General features: G+C 46.5%; 2 protein-coding genes across 2 annotated transcripts in view; one reads left to right on the forward strand and one right to left on the reverse strand.

The window, feature by feature from the left end:
- Window positions 1-2,177: 2,177 nt before the first annotated feature.
- LOC103654132 (CRIB domain-containing protein RIC5) lies at window positions 2,178-3,995 on the forward strand. The gene is made up of 5 exons (XM_023302376.2): window positions 2,178-2,306; window positions 2,388-2,491; window positions 2,750-2,887; window positions 3,046-3,146; window positions 3,261-3,995. The coding sequence occupies exons 3-5, from the start codon at window positions 2,842-2,844 to the stop codon at window positions 3,672-3,674; spliced, it is 561 nt and encodes a 186-aa protein (XP_023158144.1). The 5' UTR covers window positions 2,178-2,306; window positions 2,388-2,491; window positions 2,750-2,841; the 3' UTR covers window positions 3,675-3,995.
- A 506-nt stretch (window positions 3,996-4,501) lies between these two features.
- LOC103655706 (DNA polymerase eta) overlaps window positions 4,502-19,218 on the reverse strand; it is a gene marked incomplete at its 5' end in the record, with an annotated part of 87,123 nt that continues 72,406 nt past the window's right edge. The window contains 9 exons of the mRNA XM_020552712.1: window positions 4,502-4,556; window positions 4,717-4,810; window positions 4,992-5,043; window positions 5,265-5,384; window positions 5,545-5,648; window positions 5,846-6,010; window positions 6,089-6,256; window positions 6,364-6,475; window positions 6,566-6,686. Coding sequence (XP_020408301.1) covers window positions 5,007-5,043; window positions 5,265-5,384; window positions 5,545-5,648; window positions 5,846-6,010; window positions 6,089-6,256; window positions 6,364-6,475; window positions 6,566-6,686 — 827 coding nt within the window. The remainder of the gene's footprint in view (window positions 4,557-4,716; window positions 4,811-4,991; window positions 5,044-5,264; window positions 5,385-5,544; window positions 5,649-5,845; window positions 6,011-6,088; window positions 6,257-6,363; window positions 6,476-6,565; window positions 6,687-19,218) is intronic.

Raw genomic sequence — 19,218 nt, forward strand, 5'->3', positions numbered from 1 at the left:
TGGATCTCCTCAAAAAGGTTATACTTCTAAACATATACTCCCTTCATTTCATCAAAATAGTAGACGTTTTAGCTATTGTTTTTTATGTCCATATTCAGAAGGATGATGATGAATGCATATATAAAACACATACGTTAAGTGTTGTATGAACCCATTAATTATCTAAAATTTTATTTTGTGACGAAGGGAGTACCTTTTATTCGATACCTACCTGTATATATCTACTCGAATAAGATTAACTCAAGTTAAAATTTAGACACGTAAAAAATCTATTGTATTAAAAAAGTGTAGTACCCAATTATATTAGCAAGGTGAGTAATCAATACCTAACACTATTTACTGCTTCACACAACATAAATAAAAGAACATTAACTCCATGAAGATTAAACATGACCGTTAAAAAGACTCACATATTTCTGCATTGCTACTATCTGCATTTTGTGGCCTTTAGACCAAGTATTTTGTTGCCTCAGAAACTTTGTACATATGTCTAATCTGCTCTCAAATGCATAGCTTCACAAATTCACAGCAAACTTTCTTTTAGCGCATAATTATTTTGTTGCAACTGGTATCATTTTTTGGTTTCTTCAACTATCTGCAAGCAGGACCACTACAATATAATATTCACGCTGATCATGATGCCACATTTGCAGATTGTTAATATTCACTTGGGCTCAAAATGTCGTAGTAAAATATATAAGACGGGTTACTATTAATATTTTAGGACATTGCATAGTGATTGTCCTTATGGGATTTGACGTAGACTCTTGAGTGCATTTATGTACATCTCACTCATTCTATTTTAAAACACTTGCATCAAACTCCTACTAATAAAGGTAAAAAGGTCAGGTCTCCACTTCAATCTTTTCCAAACAGGTAAGCTTCTATATAGTTATAAGCTTCATATCCATTAACTAATATTTTTACTACTATATTTGAGATTATATATATCATCTTATCTTGTATTCGTTCCTGTAAAAAAGAACCATCAATATTATATTATACCGGTATCTTTATATATAATATCTCTTCTTTTTATATATGCATTTTAGTGAAATTATTATAAAACAAACAAACGCACGCAGGCGCGCGTCGAGACACTAGTACATATACAATAGTCTAGCATTAGTAGCATCATGACTCACTGAGTTGCATCCGTCGAAAAATCTAAGCGACTGAACGTTGGATTGCTGATTTTATGATTGTATTGTCTGTTTAGCAGGCCATCCCAAGACTTCGATAGGCTATAGACTTAAACACACAAAAAAATCAAGCTACAAGATAATTATCACAATATTTTTTCATGTTGAACAGTTTTAGATATTATTTTTGTTCTTTCTATGAATATATTTGTATATATACCGTATACGCTGGATATGCGGGGTATGGCAGGGCATTCCTGACATACTCCTAGCTAAGCCACTGCATGAAACACTACTGTACAACTTCAAAATGTTTCAGTTCATGTGGTCTATGTCCAATCCATGTCTCTTTTCAATGTTGGAGAGAACATTGAAAAGTGACACTGGCACATCCAGCTCAAACACAGGTTGAAAGTGTTCTAGGACAATGTGGAAGGTTTGAGCGAAAAAAAATGCAAGCAGAGATAACCAGACCCCTCTCTCTGTCTTTGTTGTTGTTAGTGTTCTTGAGGCTAGATACAAGAAGGTATGGGTGAGGCAAAAGTTCTAGACGATGTTGTCAATGTTCTCTCTCTCTCTCCAATGGTTTGGACAAGTAAAGTAGAAACTTAAGTGAAATTACAGGTGAATGGAATCTGAGCGAGGCCTTTGTGGTCTAAAATCAAACGAGAAAATGGGAAAAAATATGAATAACCCTCTAGTCCTGCAAATACTGTATTTCCTATGTAAATAGGAAACTGTGCAATATAATGGATGTTCTACCCGTTTTCCTTCAACAGGGGGACAGAGCCACAGAGGTCCTCTGTGAGCAAGTTAAGATCATCTTGGTGCATTGAGAATCGCAAATCACACCATGTATTGTGGGACTGACCAGAATCAAAATTCATAAGTAATTTAACAATCTGTTGACGTTATCAGTCGTAACTCGTAACTAACAATCTGATGGTAAAACAAGACGTTGTGATTGAGATCCTGATGACTCTTGATTCTTGATCAGTACTCAACATCCATTCCCGTCGTTTGCGTTGCGGACAAGTTGAACAGAGCCATGCATGGCCTCTCAAACGGGACTGCATCACGATGAACTCATTCACCAAAAATAGTGCGCTATAAATAGATTGGGCGCAACAGGTTTCTGCCCTTCCATCTTCTCCAACCAAGAAGGTGGGAAATCTAGGCCTACCTCCCGTGGAGCTCGATCTGGAGTGGGACATCGATTCTGCTAATTTGTGACAGATCATGCAGGAATAGGAGGCCAAGAGAATTTCTACAACCACAATGAAGACGACACCAGGACGATGAAGTCCGGTCGACCGGATTTTGTAGTTCCTCGATTGTTGCTTCCTTAGGTATGTCGATGGATGGGTCTGATAATTGTTCTGATAAATCATTTAGTAGGTTCACATAGTGAGCATCCATTGTTGCGTGGTGGATTGATAAAATTTCTCAGCATTGTTGGCATTGACTTCATGCATGTCATCATTGGTGGCACCATATTCAGGCTAACCACTAGCCATTTCTAGGATTTTTCTTCTCTCATGTTCTTATAATTTGATATCTGTTCCTTGTCTTCTCTCTCAACATCGTGACCTACATGTGAAACAAAGGCAAGTTCAAGAGGCGGGGGGACGCAAATTCGTAAGTGGTGGATTCCTCTCGGGGCACCGCGGGCGGGCAGCCGCCTGTGGAACCTGCTAAGATGAAGGGCCTTCTCAAGGGCCTCCGATACATCTCGCAAATTTTTGGTAAGCGCATCGAACCTAGACTACGATGCTGTTCTTCCAAAACGTAATTTCCAATCTCACCCAAAAGTAGCCAGACACCTCAGCTGCGTTCTAAAGCACGAGTGAAATCACTCAATGCAAACGAAATACGGTTTACCTTGTGTGTTGCGCGGGTGTAGGAGATGCGAAGGAGCCGGAGATGCAGATCGGGAAGCCGACCGACGTGAAGCACGTGGCGCACATCGGCTGGGACAACGCCTCCGTCACCGCGCCCAGCTGGGTAGCCGCTTCCGTTCCAGTTCCACCCCCGACCACGCCGTTCCCGTGCTCCGCGCCGCGTCCGAATGTCCGAACTCCAACTAACAGCTGCGGTTGGGCGTGTCATGTGCTGCAGATGGACGAATTCAAGGCTTCGCCGGGGACGGCGAGAGGCAGCGATCCTGAGCCCTCGCAGCCCGGTGGATCGGAAGGATGCGGAGAGGAGCAGGCCGGAGGAGGAGAAGACGGCGGCGGCAAGGCGGAGCGGCCGCGGAGGGCGAGGGGGAACAAGGGGTCGGGCGGCAACGAGCCGGCGAAGCGGCGGGACTGCGCGGCCGAGGGGTTGCGGCGCGACCGGCGGGTCGCGAAGGCGGCGGACGCGGCAGAGGGCGCCGAGGGCCAGGGGGACGCCGCGGCGGCGGCGCCGAAGCAGCGGCGGAGGAAGCCCCGGGCGGCGTCCGGGGGCAGGTCCAAGTCATCGTCGGGAGGCGCCGCCGCCTCGGACTCGGCGGGGGCGCCGCCGGACGAGGACGATCGCTGCGGCTGTTGAAGGCCTGAGGCGAAGGAAACGGTGTTCGCTGGGAACGTACGTGTGGCGTGGCGCGGCGGCATTGCTAGCGGGGCCGCGCGCCGATGCCTGTTGGGGTTCGAGTCGACTGGTAGTGGTACACACACACACTGACACACGGAGGGAGTAGGGAGGGAGGCATCTTCAAATTTGAACTAGGTGAGTGTCCGTGCGTTGCAACGGAAACATATAATACTATGATATTTTATGTACAAATGTCCACTACATTGCAACCATCAGTATCATACAGACTTCTATATATAACTAATACAATATTCGTGTGTTGCGACGACACATAAATTATTTGAGAGGGACCTGCTATGACTCGTACGGGTCAAGAGCTATAGTTGTTGCTAGGCACCGGTAAGGCGGCGAACGATTAAGCAATCGAGTGCATAAGCACAATTAAAAAAGGTGATACCATTGTGAAAGTTGCGATGTGGTAAATAAATAAAAATGTATTCATTCAATATTAGAATCCTAGCATTCACCTCGAGAGAATTTATAGACTTGTCCAGAGACATCGCCCATAAGGACCAAACAATTGACCAAGTCAAAAACTATGTACAGCTTTACTTTCAAATAAATTCCAACGCACTATGTACAACTTTGCAGCGTGAATGAATTTCATCCGTTTTAATAATTAGTGTAATCTATCTATAAACAAATACACGTGGGATTTTTCTGACAGATCAAACAACAATGAACACGAGCAGCCAATGAGGGCGTGACTCGACGAAGCAGAGAACTCACTACGTTTTAGCGACGGAAGAGAACGACGATCGTCACAAGCAGCGTGATGATCGTGGATGGGTGTCAGCTTTACTCCTTGAGGTGTTTATTTAAAAAGAGTTGTTCTACAATCTGAAAAAGCACAAAAACAAGTATTAAATACAAAAACATTTATTTAAAGATACTATTTATGTAAGAACCAAAACAACAAAGCATCTTTCCATACGACAATCCAATACTTGTCACATTATCAGGGGCAGCATATAGTGCTATAATGTTCAAACGAGAATACCTGAAGACAGCCAACCATCAGTATATTTGTCAGTCAAACTGTACTGATCATTGCAGACTTTGACCATGTGTCCGTCCAGAACCTTTTCCAAACCCTGGAAGCACAAAAATAACCCAATTTAGCAATCACGGGCATCCCATTGATATAAAAGTATTGTCACAAAAGCAATGGAATGACATAAGAACAATACAAAAGCAACAGAAAGGTTCTCATCTGATGATAATGTTGCTCCAAAAATATTTTCAGTACAGAATTTTTCTGATCCGATTACTTACCATTACACACCATGCTTATATAGTAGTAGGGAGATATATTATATGGTCAAACCTGAAATGGTTTCAGCAGAAAAATTCCTAAAGCATGTTATGGTAAGAAAAATAAAAACAAAATAGTTCCTGAAGCAAGAACTGACAACCTACCTAATGTGCAACTTTCTGCCCTGGAGAACATACATTACATTCATATGGCCAGATTTGATAATATCGAAGAAGCCAAGTAATCAAGGTAAACCAAATAATAACACATTAATAAAGCATGAACATAATTACCCAGTATTTACTCCATACTGCTCTTGTAATTTTTCCTCTGTAAAACTTAGGAGATCACCAATTGTCTCAACCCCAAGATCATCCTGCAAGGAACTTCCAAGCTTACCACCAAGTTGTTTCCTGAACAATATGGTTATTCTCACTATTCAGTTTCACATGCAGAGTTCCAACTAAAGCACAATGTTCTGTGATCTAATAGTGACACAAAGTCTCAAAAACTTTTCCCAGGAAAGCAAGAACCATAAAGGACAGAGGCATCTTGTTAGAGGTAGATCATTACATCTTTTTCACAGGTAGTGATGCTAGTAAGTCTTGAACTGATGAAGAAGGGACAACTGTTTGCTGAGCAGGCTTGTACATTCCACTGACAAGTTTAGCTAACATCTGCACAGTATAAGAACAATGAGTGGAAAACTAAGATAGCAAGAGAAAGGAATAAAGGAATGCAGAAAACAGAAAAACAGGAACCTTAGCTGATTTCCTGAGCACAACAAAACTAACACGATAATAACCATGGGCTACCGAACATTTTTGTCAACAGAAAGAAAAGCATCTACTCACTATTACGACTCATTATAAACCTTATTGTGAGCAATCCCAGCAGAGCATGTGAATTGGGTTTCCTCCAGAACTCTGACTCGTAACTGTGCAACAATTATAGCTCCACATGCCAGTAACTTGTCCTGGTAATCAGCTTCTGATTGACAAAGCCATGCCCTCACATTCTTTTCCTTCTCGCTGGCATCCTGAATATATCATGGCCTATGACCATGCTACATCAAATAGCAGAGCAGTAACAAATCTAACTGTGAGAGCGTTCTTACAGCCGGAAGGCCCAAGATATTTGACTTTGTCGCCTCCATAAAAATCCCCTCTGGTGAATCTGGGGGAGCTTGTAAGAGCATTTCCTTTGCTGCATCAGTAAGGTCAAGATAAACTTCGTCGATGGATGCCCGCTCGCACTTCCCTTTGCTTGCAAGGATTGCAACAACCTGAAAGTTCAGGTGCAAAATATAGACTTATTGTTCTATAATAATATGCCATGTAAGTCCTGCGCAATTATAACTTGTAGTAAATTAGTCAGCGATGGTGAACCAACCTCAGCACCAGCACTTCTGTAAAGATTAAGGTTAGCCTTGCCACGCGCCACTGGGACCTGAACAAGATTAATACCAGGACAGACCCTCTTGGCCTCATCTCCGCGCATGGACCTGAATAAGCACAACCATTTCGTCAGAAGTTACAACCTAAGCAAATTCCAATTAGACGGGACTGTTGACGAAGAAATGAAGGGCACTCGCCTCTTCACACCAAATCCACGAGCCTCGTAGCTGACGGCAATCAAGCCGCCGCCTTTCCAGCCATTGTACTGCACCACGACGGTTGGCTGTCCCCTGAGCGCCGGGTTCCTCCGCTGCTCGACTGCAGTAAAGCAGATGATCAAACTGAAAAGCACCAAAAGGAGGGTAGTTAAAAGTAATAGTGATGTTTTTTGGCTAGGATATGGTCAAAAAAACAGCATGAATTTCAGGGTCAGCCACATCACTGTTGTCATATAGGGATGAGGTACATATGGAGTTCTTTTGTGTGGGCATGTGTTTAATAAAATATCATCTCTCTGGTGGTGTTTTCTTTTGGAGCTCATTAAGATATGTCTTCTGCTCTTTGTGAGCCCAGGAAAAAACAATTAAATATAGAGTAAAATTCAATGGAAATGCCTGACCAGTGTGAGAAATGTCAGCTCCTACTTTCTCTCTGGTATTCTCAAGGCATTTGTGTTAGAGGCTTCAGTTAGTAGCAGTTTCAGTTAGTAGTGGCTAAGAGTAGCAGTTTCAAAAAAGGAGGGATTATACACCAGATTGAAATGAGCTTGCTCAAATGAAGACCTGGCACCGTGAAGCTCCTGATTGAGCTAAAAGATAAAAAGGGTTATGAAGTCGTCGCCTTCGGATTAAAGGATCTGGGCAGTTTTCTTCCCTTCTAATTCAAGGATTTGGGCTTGTTTCTTCCCTTCCGATTCAAGGACTTGGGCACATATTCTCCTTTCTACTTCAGCCTGCATCTCCATAGCCTGCCTAATCCCTGTTGGAGGAGTTATGTCCCCTGCATTGCCAAAATAAAAAATAAATAAAAAACATTAGAAGCAAACCATATATTATAACTCAAATTATTAAACACGAAAAAGCAACACATTGATCTCATAGTGGATACACTTCATGCCCAATCTGTGGCTGCCATTGATGGCACTCCTTTTTATCTCTGCAGATGTGTGTTCACAACCTGAAAGAAAACATGTTATGTAGTGACACAAACATGCAAAGCATAGAGTTTGAGAGATTGAACCATCAACCAACATAATTCACACATCCAATTTAGTGTGTCCTATTGACAACGCATGGTGCTTTTTATAATGTCCCCATTTCCCTATTCTTTATGCCATTTGGGAGTTGATATTTGTTAATACATACAAAACCAATTACGACACTACCTATATGTGTGTGCCAAGTTTCCTAAATCATGCAAAACCAAGATAAATCAGCTACAACTACTATTGGTGCAACCTTTCAACTGTGCTGTTACAGCTTTCTTGAAGCCATCTAATGTGGTAACCTTGATATACATAGACTCTTACAGTATGGCCAAATAAACATAAACTAAAGAGCTCAGATGCTAGGCAACTATAGAACACCGTCTAAACGACGCTATTATGTGCAAGCACGCTATGTGTGAAATAGATGGAGTAATTTTCTTTAGCTTCTACTAAACTCTGTCATGCTCTCGGATCACTTTTAGTTTTAGAGAAGAGAGTACAAACATGCCATATAGGGATTTTCTTTAGCAGCCGCCAATCAGTTATGTACGTACTTCATGAACACACCATTTTCTAGCAAATCCTTTATCTCACAAAACCCTCTATAAAAATTGATTTGAAGTTGGAAACGAAGTACCAAAGAGCAACTCGGTAAGATCATAAAACTTTTTCAAGCACTGAAAAATTGCTGCAGCCATGTCCCAGTCATCATCAGATGGAGAAATTTTCCTATCTGGGAATGTGAGGCAACGACAGAAGGGGTTTACCAAGTACGTTAGCTTCATTAGTTGTTAGACATCGATATGTCCATGTCTCGATGAAAATCCAACTAACAACGTATAACAAGTAGATGGTAGTGTGAAAAACTGGAATTTGTAGAAAATCCAAATGCATTTCTGACCAAACAAAGCTCAAATAGACATTGATTCCTAAAAGGAAAATCAGAATTCTTCTAGTTCCAGACTATGGGGTAGGACTCTACCTAGCAAGAAGAGACAGTGCAAGTGCAAAAGTACCAGTATCCTGTACAATGCTGCTTAGTTTAGCCTATTACATAGAGGCATGCAAGTGCAAGATCAACAATGTCTGTATTAGTCTGTTTCTCAACAATGTCTGTATAAGTCAAGAAGTATTCAAGGCAAGGCAAACCTTCTTGTCTGAGAGTATCTTTGGTTGCTTGCAAATGTCTAGTGTATTTGGAAGGTCCATATAAATCCCTTTGAAGAGCATGCAAATATAGGATAGAAAGCTTGGTTAGAAACAATATTTATCCACGCTGAAAAATCAGTTATCTTCTAACTCAGTTCAACTTACCATTTCTTCTTGTAGCTAGGATAGCCAATTCATTGAAAATACATCCATGGACCAGGGGTGGATGGCGCACATCCGAGGATCAAAATAGGGATTGCAATTTCTAAAGTGGGGGGATCGTTTTACCTGTGCCCTACTGTTGTCGCTGGCTGCTTCTGCCCACCTGCACGGTACCCCCTGTTGGCTGTTGGCGTGCAGCACTCGGTGGCCAATGCTTCACGCCGGCAGCCTCCACCGAAACCCCAGCAGCAGCCCACGCCTCCAAGTCCCCAATCACCGATCCGGCCTCCAGGGGATCGCCTGCTGCCCACCGACAGTAGATTTGGTCGCTGTGCCAGTCGATTCAGTCATCGGCCCGGTAGATTTGGCTGCTCCGGCCGTCGATCGCACGTCACGGCTGGGGGCGGCTTTGATGGGTGGCAGCGGCTAGCACGGTGTGGGCGAGCTGGGCGCGTGTGGCGTCCGCGCATCGCCTGTCACGGCAAGCAAATGCAGGGGTCACGGGGAACTCGCGGCGGGGGCTGCAGGACGGGGAGCGCGTGGGGGTGAGCGCGACGTCCATGTGGCACATGTCGCGGCAGGGAGAGGCAGGTGTCGCGGAGAAAGCGTGGCGGGGGTGGGCGCGCGTGGATCCACGGATCACATTTATGGTGGATAGGCGGATCCGCGACATCCGGATCTACGGCATCCGGATCTGCGACGCAGGCAGTGCACGTTGATGGCGGGGAGCAGAGGGGAGGAGGGTGGGGGATCCGTGGAGCGACGCGACTGTAGGTGTTGATGGCGGCGTGCAGAGGGGGAGGAGGGTGCGGTGCGTGCGCCATGGATGGAATGCTGGGGGAGGCGCGGTTTCTGGGGGACAGGATTTCACCGCGGCGACGCCATGGATGGAAGGGGCACCTGGGGGAGGCACGTTTTACGAATGAAAGGCCATGGATGGAAGTGGGCGTGCGCGTTGATGGCAGGCGGGCGCAGCGCGTGGGGAAGACGAGCGCGGCGGGCGGGATGCAGAACGGCAGAACCGTAGGCAATGTGGACGCCTACAATAGATGCTTAAGAGATAGTAGAGATAAGTAGTAGAGATACTATACTTCTATCACAAGGAATCTTTAGGCAAAAAAATGTTACAAATTAATAAAAAAAACTTTGCTCCATCACAGGTAATCTAGGGATCTTAGATAAGATGAGCAAAGGGGAAACAAGTATGTTACTCTATGGTCAATGTTGACAAAAACATTCATTGTAATTGATTAAAAGAAGATGAAGATCTGATGTATGATTGATCACGGATCTATTGCACAATGGACCAGTTGTACCATGGACATTTAGAGTCTAAGGTGACAATCCACAAACCTCTGATATATGACGGATCATAGATATGCCTCAAGAAATAATGGTCACATGTACCAGTATCATAGTTGTCCTCAAATATGAGATGCCTGAATCCAGCCTTTAGCGCTTGCTTTAACCTATTCATAGTATGTTTAAACAAAAGTATTAATAAAAAATAATTGTTTGATTTCTCGTCACTTTCATGCTTAGGATTGGTGACAAAAAGAGCGTAATCAAACATAAAAAACCATGATACATTGAATCAGAATTATAGTTTAGCACGATCAAGATAAAAACAAACAGAAAAGGTCTATGTATAGATTTTACCTTTTCAACTCACTTTGGTGGTCATCAAAGAAAATGAGCACCTTTTCAGAATCAGAAATGCCATGATTTCTCAATAGTCTTCCCCAATCAATGCTTCCAAAATCAACAAAATCCTTCCCATCGAGGTAAGTGCAGTTTCTATCAAATATGTAGGTCCCTTCTTAAGATATTTCTCAGGGTGCGTAGGAGAGTGATATAATCCTAGTAATTGGCATGGCCTTCCGCAGAACCCAAGTAGAGTGCCCCTTGAAAGCACCACCACTCTCAATCATCAAATTTGGTTTAAGCCAGCGAGCCATAAACCAAAGCCCAAAATTGTGGTCAAAACCCATTCCATTTAAGTTATTCTTAATGGGGTTTGTCTCATATATTGGTACGAATTCTTCCAGTCCATATAGTCTTCCATGTTTTTTATCTGCCTTTTGTGACGGAGAAAAGGGATAAGATACGGCATCCCATATAATGTAAAGAATAAACTGACACCAAGGAAATTATGGGTCGCATCATCAAAACAAAAAAACTCACTTCGAAATCCACAACACCTACAATTAACTAACATAAATAACTGTTCAATGCATCCAACAAGCCTATTCCAAAAGGAATACCAAGGAAGTGGCAATAGTTATTGCCCTTATGTTTCTTTGTCTTTATGTTCAATGATACATCCGGAGGAGAAGCATAAAAAGAAGCAGGTGAGAGAGAGTAAAATAGGAACGTATGCAAGTGCACCGTACAAACACATACAATGTTTACAATGATCAGGATACAAATAGTAGCTAGCAATTTACATAAGAATAGAATACAACGGAACTAAACATTAGCAGCATGCACTGCCCCCATATTTCCTGTCTTGCTCCACAACCAACTATCCCAGACCACCCATGCACATCACAACATGTCAATAATTTCTTTGAAAATAGATTCAAATATCTATCTAATGATACTAATTATATATTATAAAATATTAATATTTTCATGGTAGAGAAATGGAACCATAAGTGTTACCAAAACTCTTTTTTTTATTTGTGGGATAATTGTGCTCTCTACCAAAACCATGCTCTTAGACTACTAATATAAAATAACAATATGGGAATCTCATGGGATCAAATAAAAGTTAGTCACCAAATCTACATGGACCACAAAATGACAAAGTGTGTTTATTGTCCATACCAATCAGGCCCACTGCCCCACTCTATTGAAACCCTACCCTGCGAGGGAATATATAAAGCTCAGCGAAATCTATGTTCCCAGAAAACCATGAAGGTGAACTGAACTGTTCTCACACTGACCTACAACTTGTGACATCGTAATCAATAGATATTGTGATATCGTAATCAATAGGTATTGTAGTATTCTAATGGATTTATATTTCATTTTCCTAGCTACAAATCCTCAACTAACTCACAAAAACAGGAACTTCTAACTCCAGAAACTATTGTCCAACAAAAGACCTTCCAAATAGGTCGTCATACTCATGAATCAATCAATTGTACTTACTTTACCATACAAAAAAGAGCAACTAATCCAAGAAATAGTATGACAATTGGATGTAAAAAATGCGACTATCTTTTAATAAGTCTAAAAGGACCAGTCCAAACAGTTGTCAACATATTGATGTATGAACCAACAAGTTCATCAGAAAACCTGTTCGATGCAATAAACCAGCCAACCAGGCTACTCCCTCCATATCAAGAACCAATGTTAAAAAAAGCAAGCACCCCATTAACCCCCATTACCTTCTATGTGCAAGTGCAAGCTGCATATCATTGGCATTAGAGTAATCCTGGATTCCTGGACCATCTATTGTGGAGAAATATTGTGCCCATACGGTAAGCATATTTTAGTGGAAATGGGGTTTGGAACTAAACAGATTTATAAGCTATCAGAGTCGAGAAGAGGGAAAATTGCTATGAGAAAAAAAGGAAATACATAATTTTAGATCTTCGGTAGAAGCTAATCATTTAAGCTTGATTGCTTAAAAATAAAGAAAATCAATGAACCAAATTAGCACAACGCACGCAAAGGTTAGATGATGAGATCACTAAAAATAGCACCTCCTTGCACACAAGGCAAACACTTTAGCCGAGCTAATCATTTAACCTTGAGTTGCTTGCTTCTGAAACATCTTACAATTTGACATGCTTCACTGTTCGTGCATGCAGAGAACAAGGAATCAATAGAATTTGGCGGCAAACCAAGTGCTGCTTACTGGATAATTAAAGACATTCTTTCCTACTAAAACATAATCAGGTAGTCAGAGAAATAATGAAGTCATACCATATATTGCTCCCAGTGTAGCAATCCAATCCGATAATCTTAGAAAGTGATAGCTGTAAAGCAGAAAACGATGTGTGACCGATCTATCTGTTCACATGCCAAATTGAGAACGGGAGTGGGGTCACGTCAGGAATCAGGTTGGTAATACGTTGAGTAGGTGGCGAGTGGGAGAGTTTTGAAGCATCGACGGTGGAAACATGGCAAGGGTTGGGCGGTGTACGGTGTACCTCCATGGTGTGTTTCAAGCGACTGTACTTCCGAAGCTCCCTGACGACGTGATTGAGCTGATAGTTCTGCACTGTGCGGCCCTCCTCCGCCCATCGCCGCAGCACCACCACCAACGCTTCGGGTAGATGAGCTTCAGCAGGCGCTGCCCTGGTGTGTCACCACTCCCCGTAGTGCCGCCCGCGTGACCGCCTCGGGCGGAGGAACTTGGCGATGCGGGTGTAACCGGTGGTGTGTGGAGGGCTTGTCGAGGACGGCGTGGGCGGAGATGACGTGGGCGGTGAGGGTATGGCCATGCATCTAGGGGCGCGGTTGGTCCACGGTGGTGAAGCGCCGTCATTGGGGCTCGTGCCAGGGGCGGGCCACAGCGGACGGTGCCAGGGGCAGGGCGTTGACCGAGGTGCAGCATGCCACGGTGGTGGCGACCCCCGCCACGAGCTCCCCTTCCAAGTGCGACGCCGAGTCCTCGCCCTTGGTAGCGTCCCCCGCATTGTTGGATGGGCGGCGACATTTGCTTCGGATGGGCGGCGACAGTGGTAAGAAACCCTAGACGACGCTCGCAATGACCTCAGGCCACCGGCGAGTGAGGAGCTCGCGGATCCAGGACGCGGCGAGCAGTAATGGCGGCGAGGAGGGGGCGACAGTGGTAGAGGAGAGGAGGTGCGCGACTGCCTGCGGGATGAGGAGTAATGGCGCTGGTCAGCCGTGGGGATGAGAGCTCGCCGGCCGGGATGAGAGCGGCCGCGCTAGAGCCGCGCGACCGACGAAGAGCCTGCGTGCGGGCGTCTCTAGGTTTTTTTTTGCTAAATGGGCCGTATACACTTGAATTGATAGATGAGCCTCAAATAGGCCAGCCAAATAAATTCCATCTTCTCTACCGCTGCGCAAATAAATGGTACCATATCGACCAGCAAAAGAGAGCGGTAGCAACTTATAAACGTGCCTGCTATGGAGAAAGCAATCAGCTCTTGTAATCAGTTAGTGGTATTGTGTACATGTGTCAAATTTTTGCGCGCGCGGATGGACGATCCAGATTGAACAACAGTGATGCGGATGGACGATCCAGATTGAACAACAGCGATGGACGCTCCAGATTGAACGAAGGCAGAACGGCAGGCTACGCTTAGAGCCTTAATAAGTAGTAGAGATTTTGTTTTGCTTGGCAGGCTGGCTGGCTGGATACCGGAGAGATTTTGGCCTTTTGTGTGTGTGTGTGTTTTCTCTTATTTTGTATTTATATATACATTGGTTCTCGACTGGTCATCTCCCATGCACTGATTATTGGTAGTGGTGCAGCGTAGAGACAAGTGTATGTATAAACAATTGTTCTCATAATTCCTTCACACATGGGGATGGGAATACCGAATGCATTTGAAGGTGACATGGTTCGTAGGAGGGCGCAAAGCTATCTGTCTCCAGTAGAGACATTGCTCATTTGTCCAGACCCTCTATGGTAAGTAAGATTTTTGTGTGTATATATTCTGTAGAATTTTCATGTAAAATCGTTTTCTATGTTTTTTCCTACAAAAAAAAATAAACAATTATTCGAAGTAGGTGGTGAGGTGTCTATATAGTAATCTTTATAAATCTTACGATCTACTGGTCATTCTGTGGAAGTTCCACACCGGACTTGACGTCCAATTCTTGGTGTGGCAGCCGGTGCTTGACGGATCGACGCATTTGGCATCGGCAGTCGAGTTCACTGCTGTCGGCCTTGGCAAGCTAGGTATCCACTATCTCTCCGGCAATCCGGTCGTTCCATTCCCCAAACAAAGTCCAGTCGTGTTTCTGGTCGACGGAAGCTTTCTTGCCATCAGTTGCATCAGATATCCGGCCCCATTCCTCGCTCCTCTAGCTCCTCTGTATGGACCAAAATCTTTCTGCCCGATCTTGGCTTTCTTGGCCAATTGCTTGCGATTGCAATCAGTCACACCGGACAGCAGATCGCATCTGCGCCTCTGACAGTGGGGGGTGCCCAGCAGGTGCCGTCCATCCACTGAATTCAGCCTGAAAAAGTTTCAGCAAACTTTCTGAAATCAGCGAGGGCAGCGTCGTTTCAGACATATTTCGCCACATCCACACACCACTGACGTACGGCAGTGAAGCGAGCACCAAAACTGCATGTTTCCGGACATGCCTAGCTTGTTCTTCCCCCACCCCCATCGTTTCTACTCTCTCTAATCTCTATAGCTAGATTCTAGCTACCATTGGGCTGGAAACACACAACGTTGCATATATAGTTCTCATGGGTACTCCGACTCGTCGTACGTGTATCCGGACTGCACCAATCAGAGATCATGTCCTCCGTCTCCGTGTCAGCAGCAGTAGCTAGCAGTGCTTCGGTACCTTGCTCCCAGAAGCAACACAACTGCAAGTACAACAGCTAGCTAGCATAGCGTTGGCCGCTACTACACGCCAACAGTAACCGCCGGCAATGCACGTTGCTGCCGCGATCCGCTGCTACCGGCCGTGGAAGCAACATACTGCAAGCAGGAGTCAAGCGCCCGTACAGTACATGGCGCGTCGATCGGATGGATGGCGTACGCGCGCGATACGTATACGTATACGTACTACATGCCCGTACGTGTCTCGCCGGGGGTGAGCTGAGGACGTATTGCGGAGGAGGCCGCGCGTCGCGTCAGTGTGCAGCCCCGCCAAGCCACCGGAGCTTTTACTTGCAGGCAAGGCAACCGTTTCTCCACTCGCCCAAGCCACCTCCCCCGAGCCACGCCCACGCGCACGTCGTCCCCCCTTGGCCACCCGCAGATGGATGAGCTGCGGCTGCCTGTAGATCGCCCGGGGCGAGCGGGGGTCGCTGTCGACGCCCCGCCCTCCCCGCCCGGGGCCCCGTCGACGAGTCCATCAATGATCAATCATTGGCGCTGCGGCTGCACTGCATGCGTGGCATGCCCCGGCCGGCCGGAGCAGGTACTAGCTAGCTAGCCTCGCCGGCGCCACGCCGCCCGCGCCCTTCCGCATGCGTGCAGACCCCGGCTAGGTAGCTGCCACGCACTATGTACAGCACAGAACAGTGGACACGATCGAGAAGGTCGTCTTCTTTCCCACACAGACACAGGGAAGGGAATGATTAACAACAGATCAAGTATAGTAGCCATCTAGTTCTACTTCTACCTAGGGAATGCTAGTGTGGACGGGTGCTTAACTTTAGCTACCTTCAATTCATCACCAACGGTAACGGATCTATTCACACAGCAGCCTTCCTTTGCAAATACACCGTCTAATTAAGATCAAAATGGAAATGTTTTATGTAGGTAAACGGTGTGAGGGACAAAATGCAGCTAGTACGTAGCTTGCTCCTGCATGCGTGCATTTCGCTTTACTGGCGCCTGGTTACAACTTACAAACAAACAACAACACTATCCTAACTCATACATGCTAGCTAGCTGTTGTATAATTGGAGACATCGTTTTTTAGATCAGTCGGTACTCTGACCATCTGATTGGTTAGTCGCACCGTCTCATCCTGCATCAGTGCGTGCATTGACTTTATTTAAGTCTTTGTTTGGTTGCCTGTATACTTAAAGCGTGAGCTGTATGAGTGGATGCAAAATAATTTATTTTGAGACTGTTTAACTGCATCTGCTCATACGTCAAAATCTTCGGTTTCTAGCCGGCCTGGATGGCACGAGCCTGGTTTGTGAGGCCCAGGCAACCAAACAGGCAGTGATTGAATGCTCTGATGCAATGTTAGTTAATCAGATTTGTCGGGTACCATAATTAGGGGTACCCCTAACACTCCTAAACGCGGCTGGTAACCACCATCAGCGCAAGCTGCAGAGACTGATGGGCACGATTCAGGTCAAGGCTTCGTCCACTCAAGTGACGTGATCTCGCCTCGCCCGAGCCCAGCCTCGGGTAGAAACAGTAGTCCCAGACGAATTCACGCCTCGCCCGAGGGCCTCCTCAAGCAACGGGCGCACCCTCGACTCGCCCGAAGCCCAGCTCGGGCAGGCTTCGTAGTGAAGCAACCTTGGCCAAATCGCCTCACCAACCGACCGTATCACAGGCGCATTCAATGCGAGGATCGCCTAACACTTTATCCTGACACACGTTCCTCAGTCGGCAGGGCCAAAGTGACCGCAGTCACTTCGCCCTTTCCACTGACCGACCTGACAGGAAAACAGCGCCGCCTGCCCCGCTCCGACTTATGTGCCACCCGCCAGGGTGAGGCTAACGACAGCTAAGTTCAGCCTCAGGCGCAACAGGAAGCTCCGCCTCGCCCAACCTTGGGCCTCGGCTTTAGGAGGAGGTCTCCGCCTCGCCCGACCCCAGGGCTCGGCCCCCGCCTCGGCCTCAGGAGAAGGTCTCCGCCTCGCCCGACCCCAGGGCTCGGCCTCAACCTCGGCCTCGGAAGATGGTCTCCGCCTCGCCCGACCCCAGGGCTCGGCCCCCGCCTCGGCCTCAGGAGGAGGTCTCCGCCACGCCCGACCCCAGGGCTCGGTCTCAACCTCGACCTCAGAAGGGATCGCGTCCTCACCCGACCCCGGCCTCGGCCTCGGGAGGAGTCTCCGCCTCGCCCGACCTTGAGCTCGGACCGACCGCGCCGCGGGGGATACATCATTACCCTACCTCTAGCTAGCTCAGGCTACGGGGGAACAAGACCGGCGTCCCATCCAGGCTCGCCCCGGTAACAAGTAATGATGGCTCCCCGCGTGCGTCCATGACGACGACGGTTCTCTTGCGCAGATCTCCAACTGGGATGACCTGGTCAAAGCCTTCGCTGGAAACTTCCAGGGCACATACGTGCGCCCTGGGAACTCTTGGGATCTCCGAAGCTGCCGCCAGCAGCCGGGAGAATCCCTACGAGACTACATCCGACGGTTTTCGAAGCAGCACACCGAGCTGCCCAACATCACCGACTCGGATGTCATCGGGGCGTTCCTCGCCGGCACCACTTGCCGCGACCTGGTGAGCAAGCTGGGTCGCAAGACTCCCACTAAGGCGAGCGAGTTGATGGACATAGCCACCAAGTTTGCCTCTGGTCAGGAGGCAGTCGAAGCCATCTTCCGTAAGGACAAGCAGCCTCAGGGACGCCAGCAGGAAGACGTCCCCGAGGCATCCGCCCAGCGCGGCACGAAGAAGAAGGCCAAGAAGAAGTCGCAAGCAAAGCGCGACGCCACCGACGCAGATCTTGTCTGAAAGGGAATTAGGCTTACACCTAGTCCCTAATTAATTTTGGTGGTTGAATTGCCCAACATAAATAATTGGACTAACTAGTTTGCTCTAGTGTATAAGTTATACAGGTGCCAAAGGTTAACACTTAGCCAATAAAAAAAGACCAAATATTGGGTTCGACAAAAGAGCACCGGGGCATCCGAAGGCACCTCTGGTCTGGCGCACCGGACTGTCCGGTGTGCCACCGGACATGTCCGGTGCACCAGAGGACTCCAACTCAAACTCGCCACCTTCGGGAAAATCCAGAGGCGCTCCGCTATAATTCACCGGACTGTCCGGTGTACACCGGACAGTGTCCGGTGCTCCAAGGAAGAGCGGTCTCAGGAACTTGCCAGCTTCGGGAATCTCCAACGGCTAGTCCGCTATAATTCACCGGACATGTCCGGTGTACACCGGACTGTCCGGTGTAACGGCGGACCAACGGCTACTTCGGCGCCAACGGTCACCTGCCAGCGCATTTAAGGCGCGCCAGAGCGCGCAGAAGTCAGGCACGCGTGGCATGGCGCACCGGACACTCTACAGTACATGTCCGGTGCGCCACCGGACATCCAGGCGGGCCCAACAGTCAGAGCTCCAACGGTCGAAACCCCAACGGCCTGGTGACGTGGCTGTCGCACCGGACATGTCCGGTGTGCACCGGACTGTCCGGTGCACCATACGACAGACAGCTTTCACCAACGGCTAGATTTTGGTTGGTGGCTATAAATACCACTCCAACCGGACACTTCAACGGGTGGGAGTCCAAGCAACATTCCAAGTCATCTAGTTGACATACTCAAGCCCTCCCAACCACATATATTCATTGATACATCCTATACACAAGATCTAGACCACTACAACCAACACAAGTGCCACAAAAGAGAGAGCAAGCAATTGAGAGCTACTCAATTGAGTTTAGCCCTAGTGCCTTGTGAGATTCCTTGAGAGATAGTGTGTGCTACATCTTTGTGTTCATTTGCGCGTGGAGTTTTGACTC

Source organism: Zea mays, chromosome 4, assembly GCF_902167145.1.
Source record: "Zea mays cultivar B73 chromosome 4, Zm-B73-REFERENCE-NAM-5.0, whole genome shotgun sequence".
In the NCBI taxonomy this organism is placed as follows: Eukaryota; Viridiplantae; Streptophyta; class Magnoliopsida; order Poales; family Poaceae; genus Zea; species Zea mays.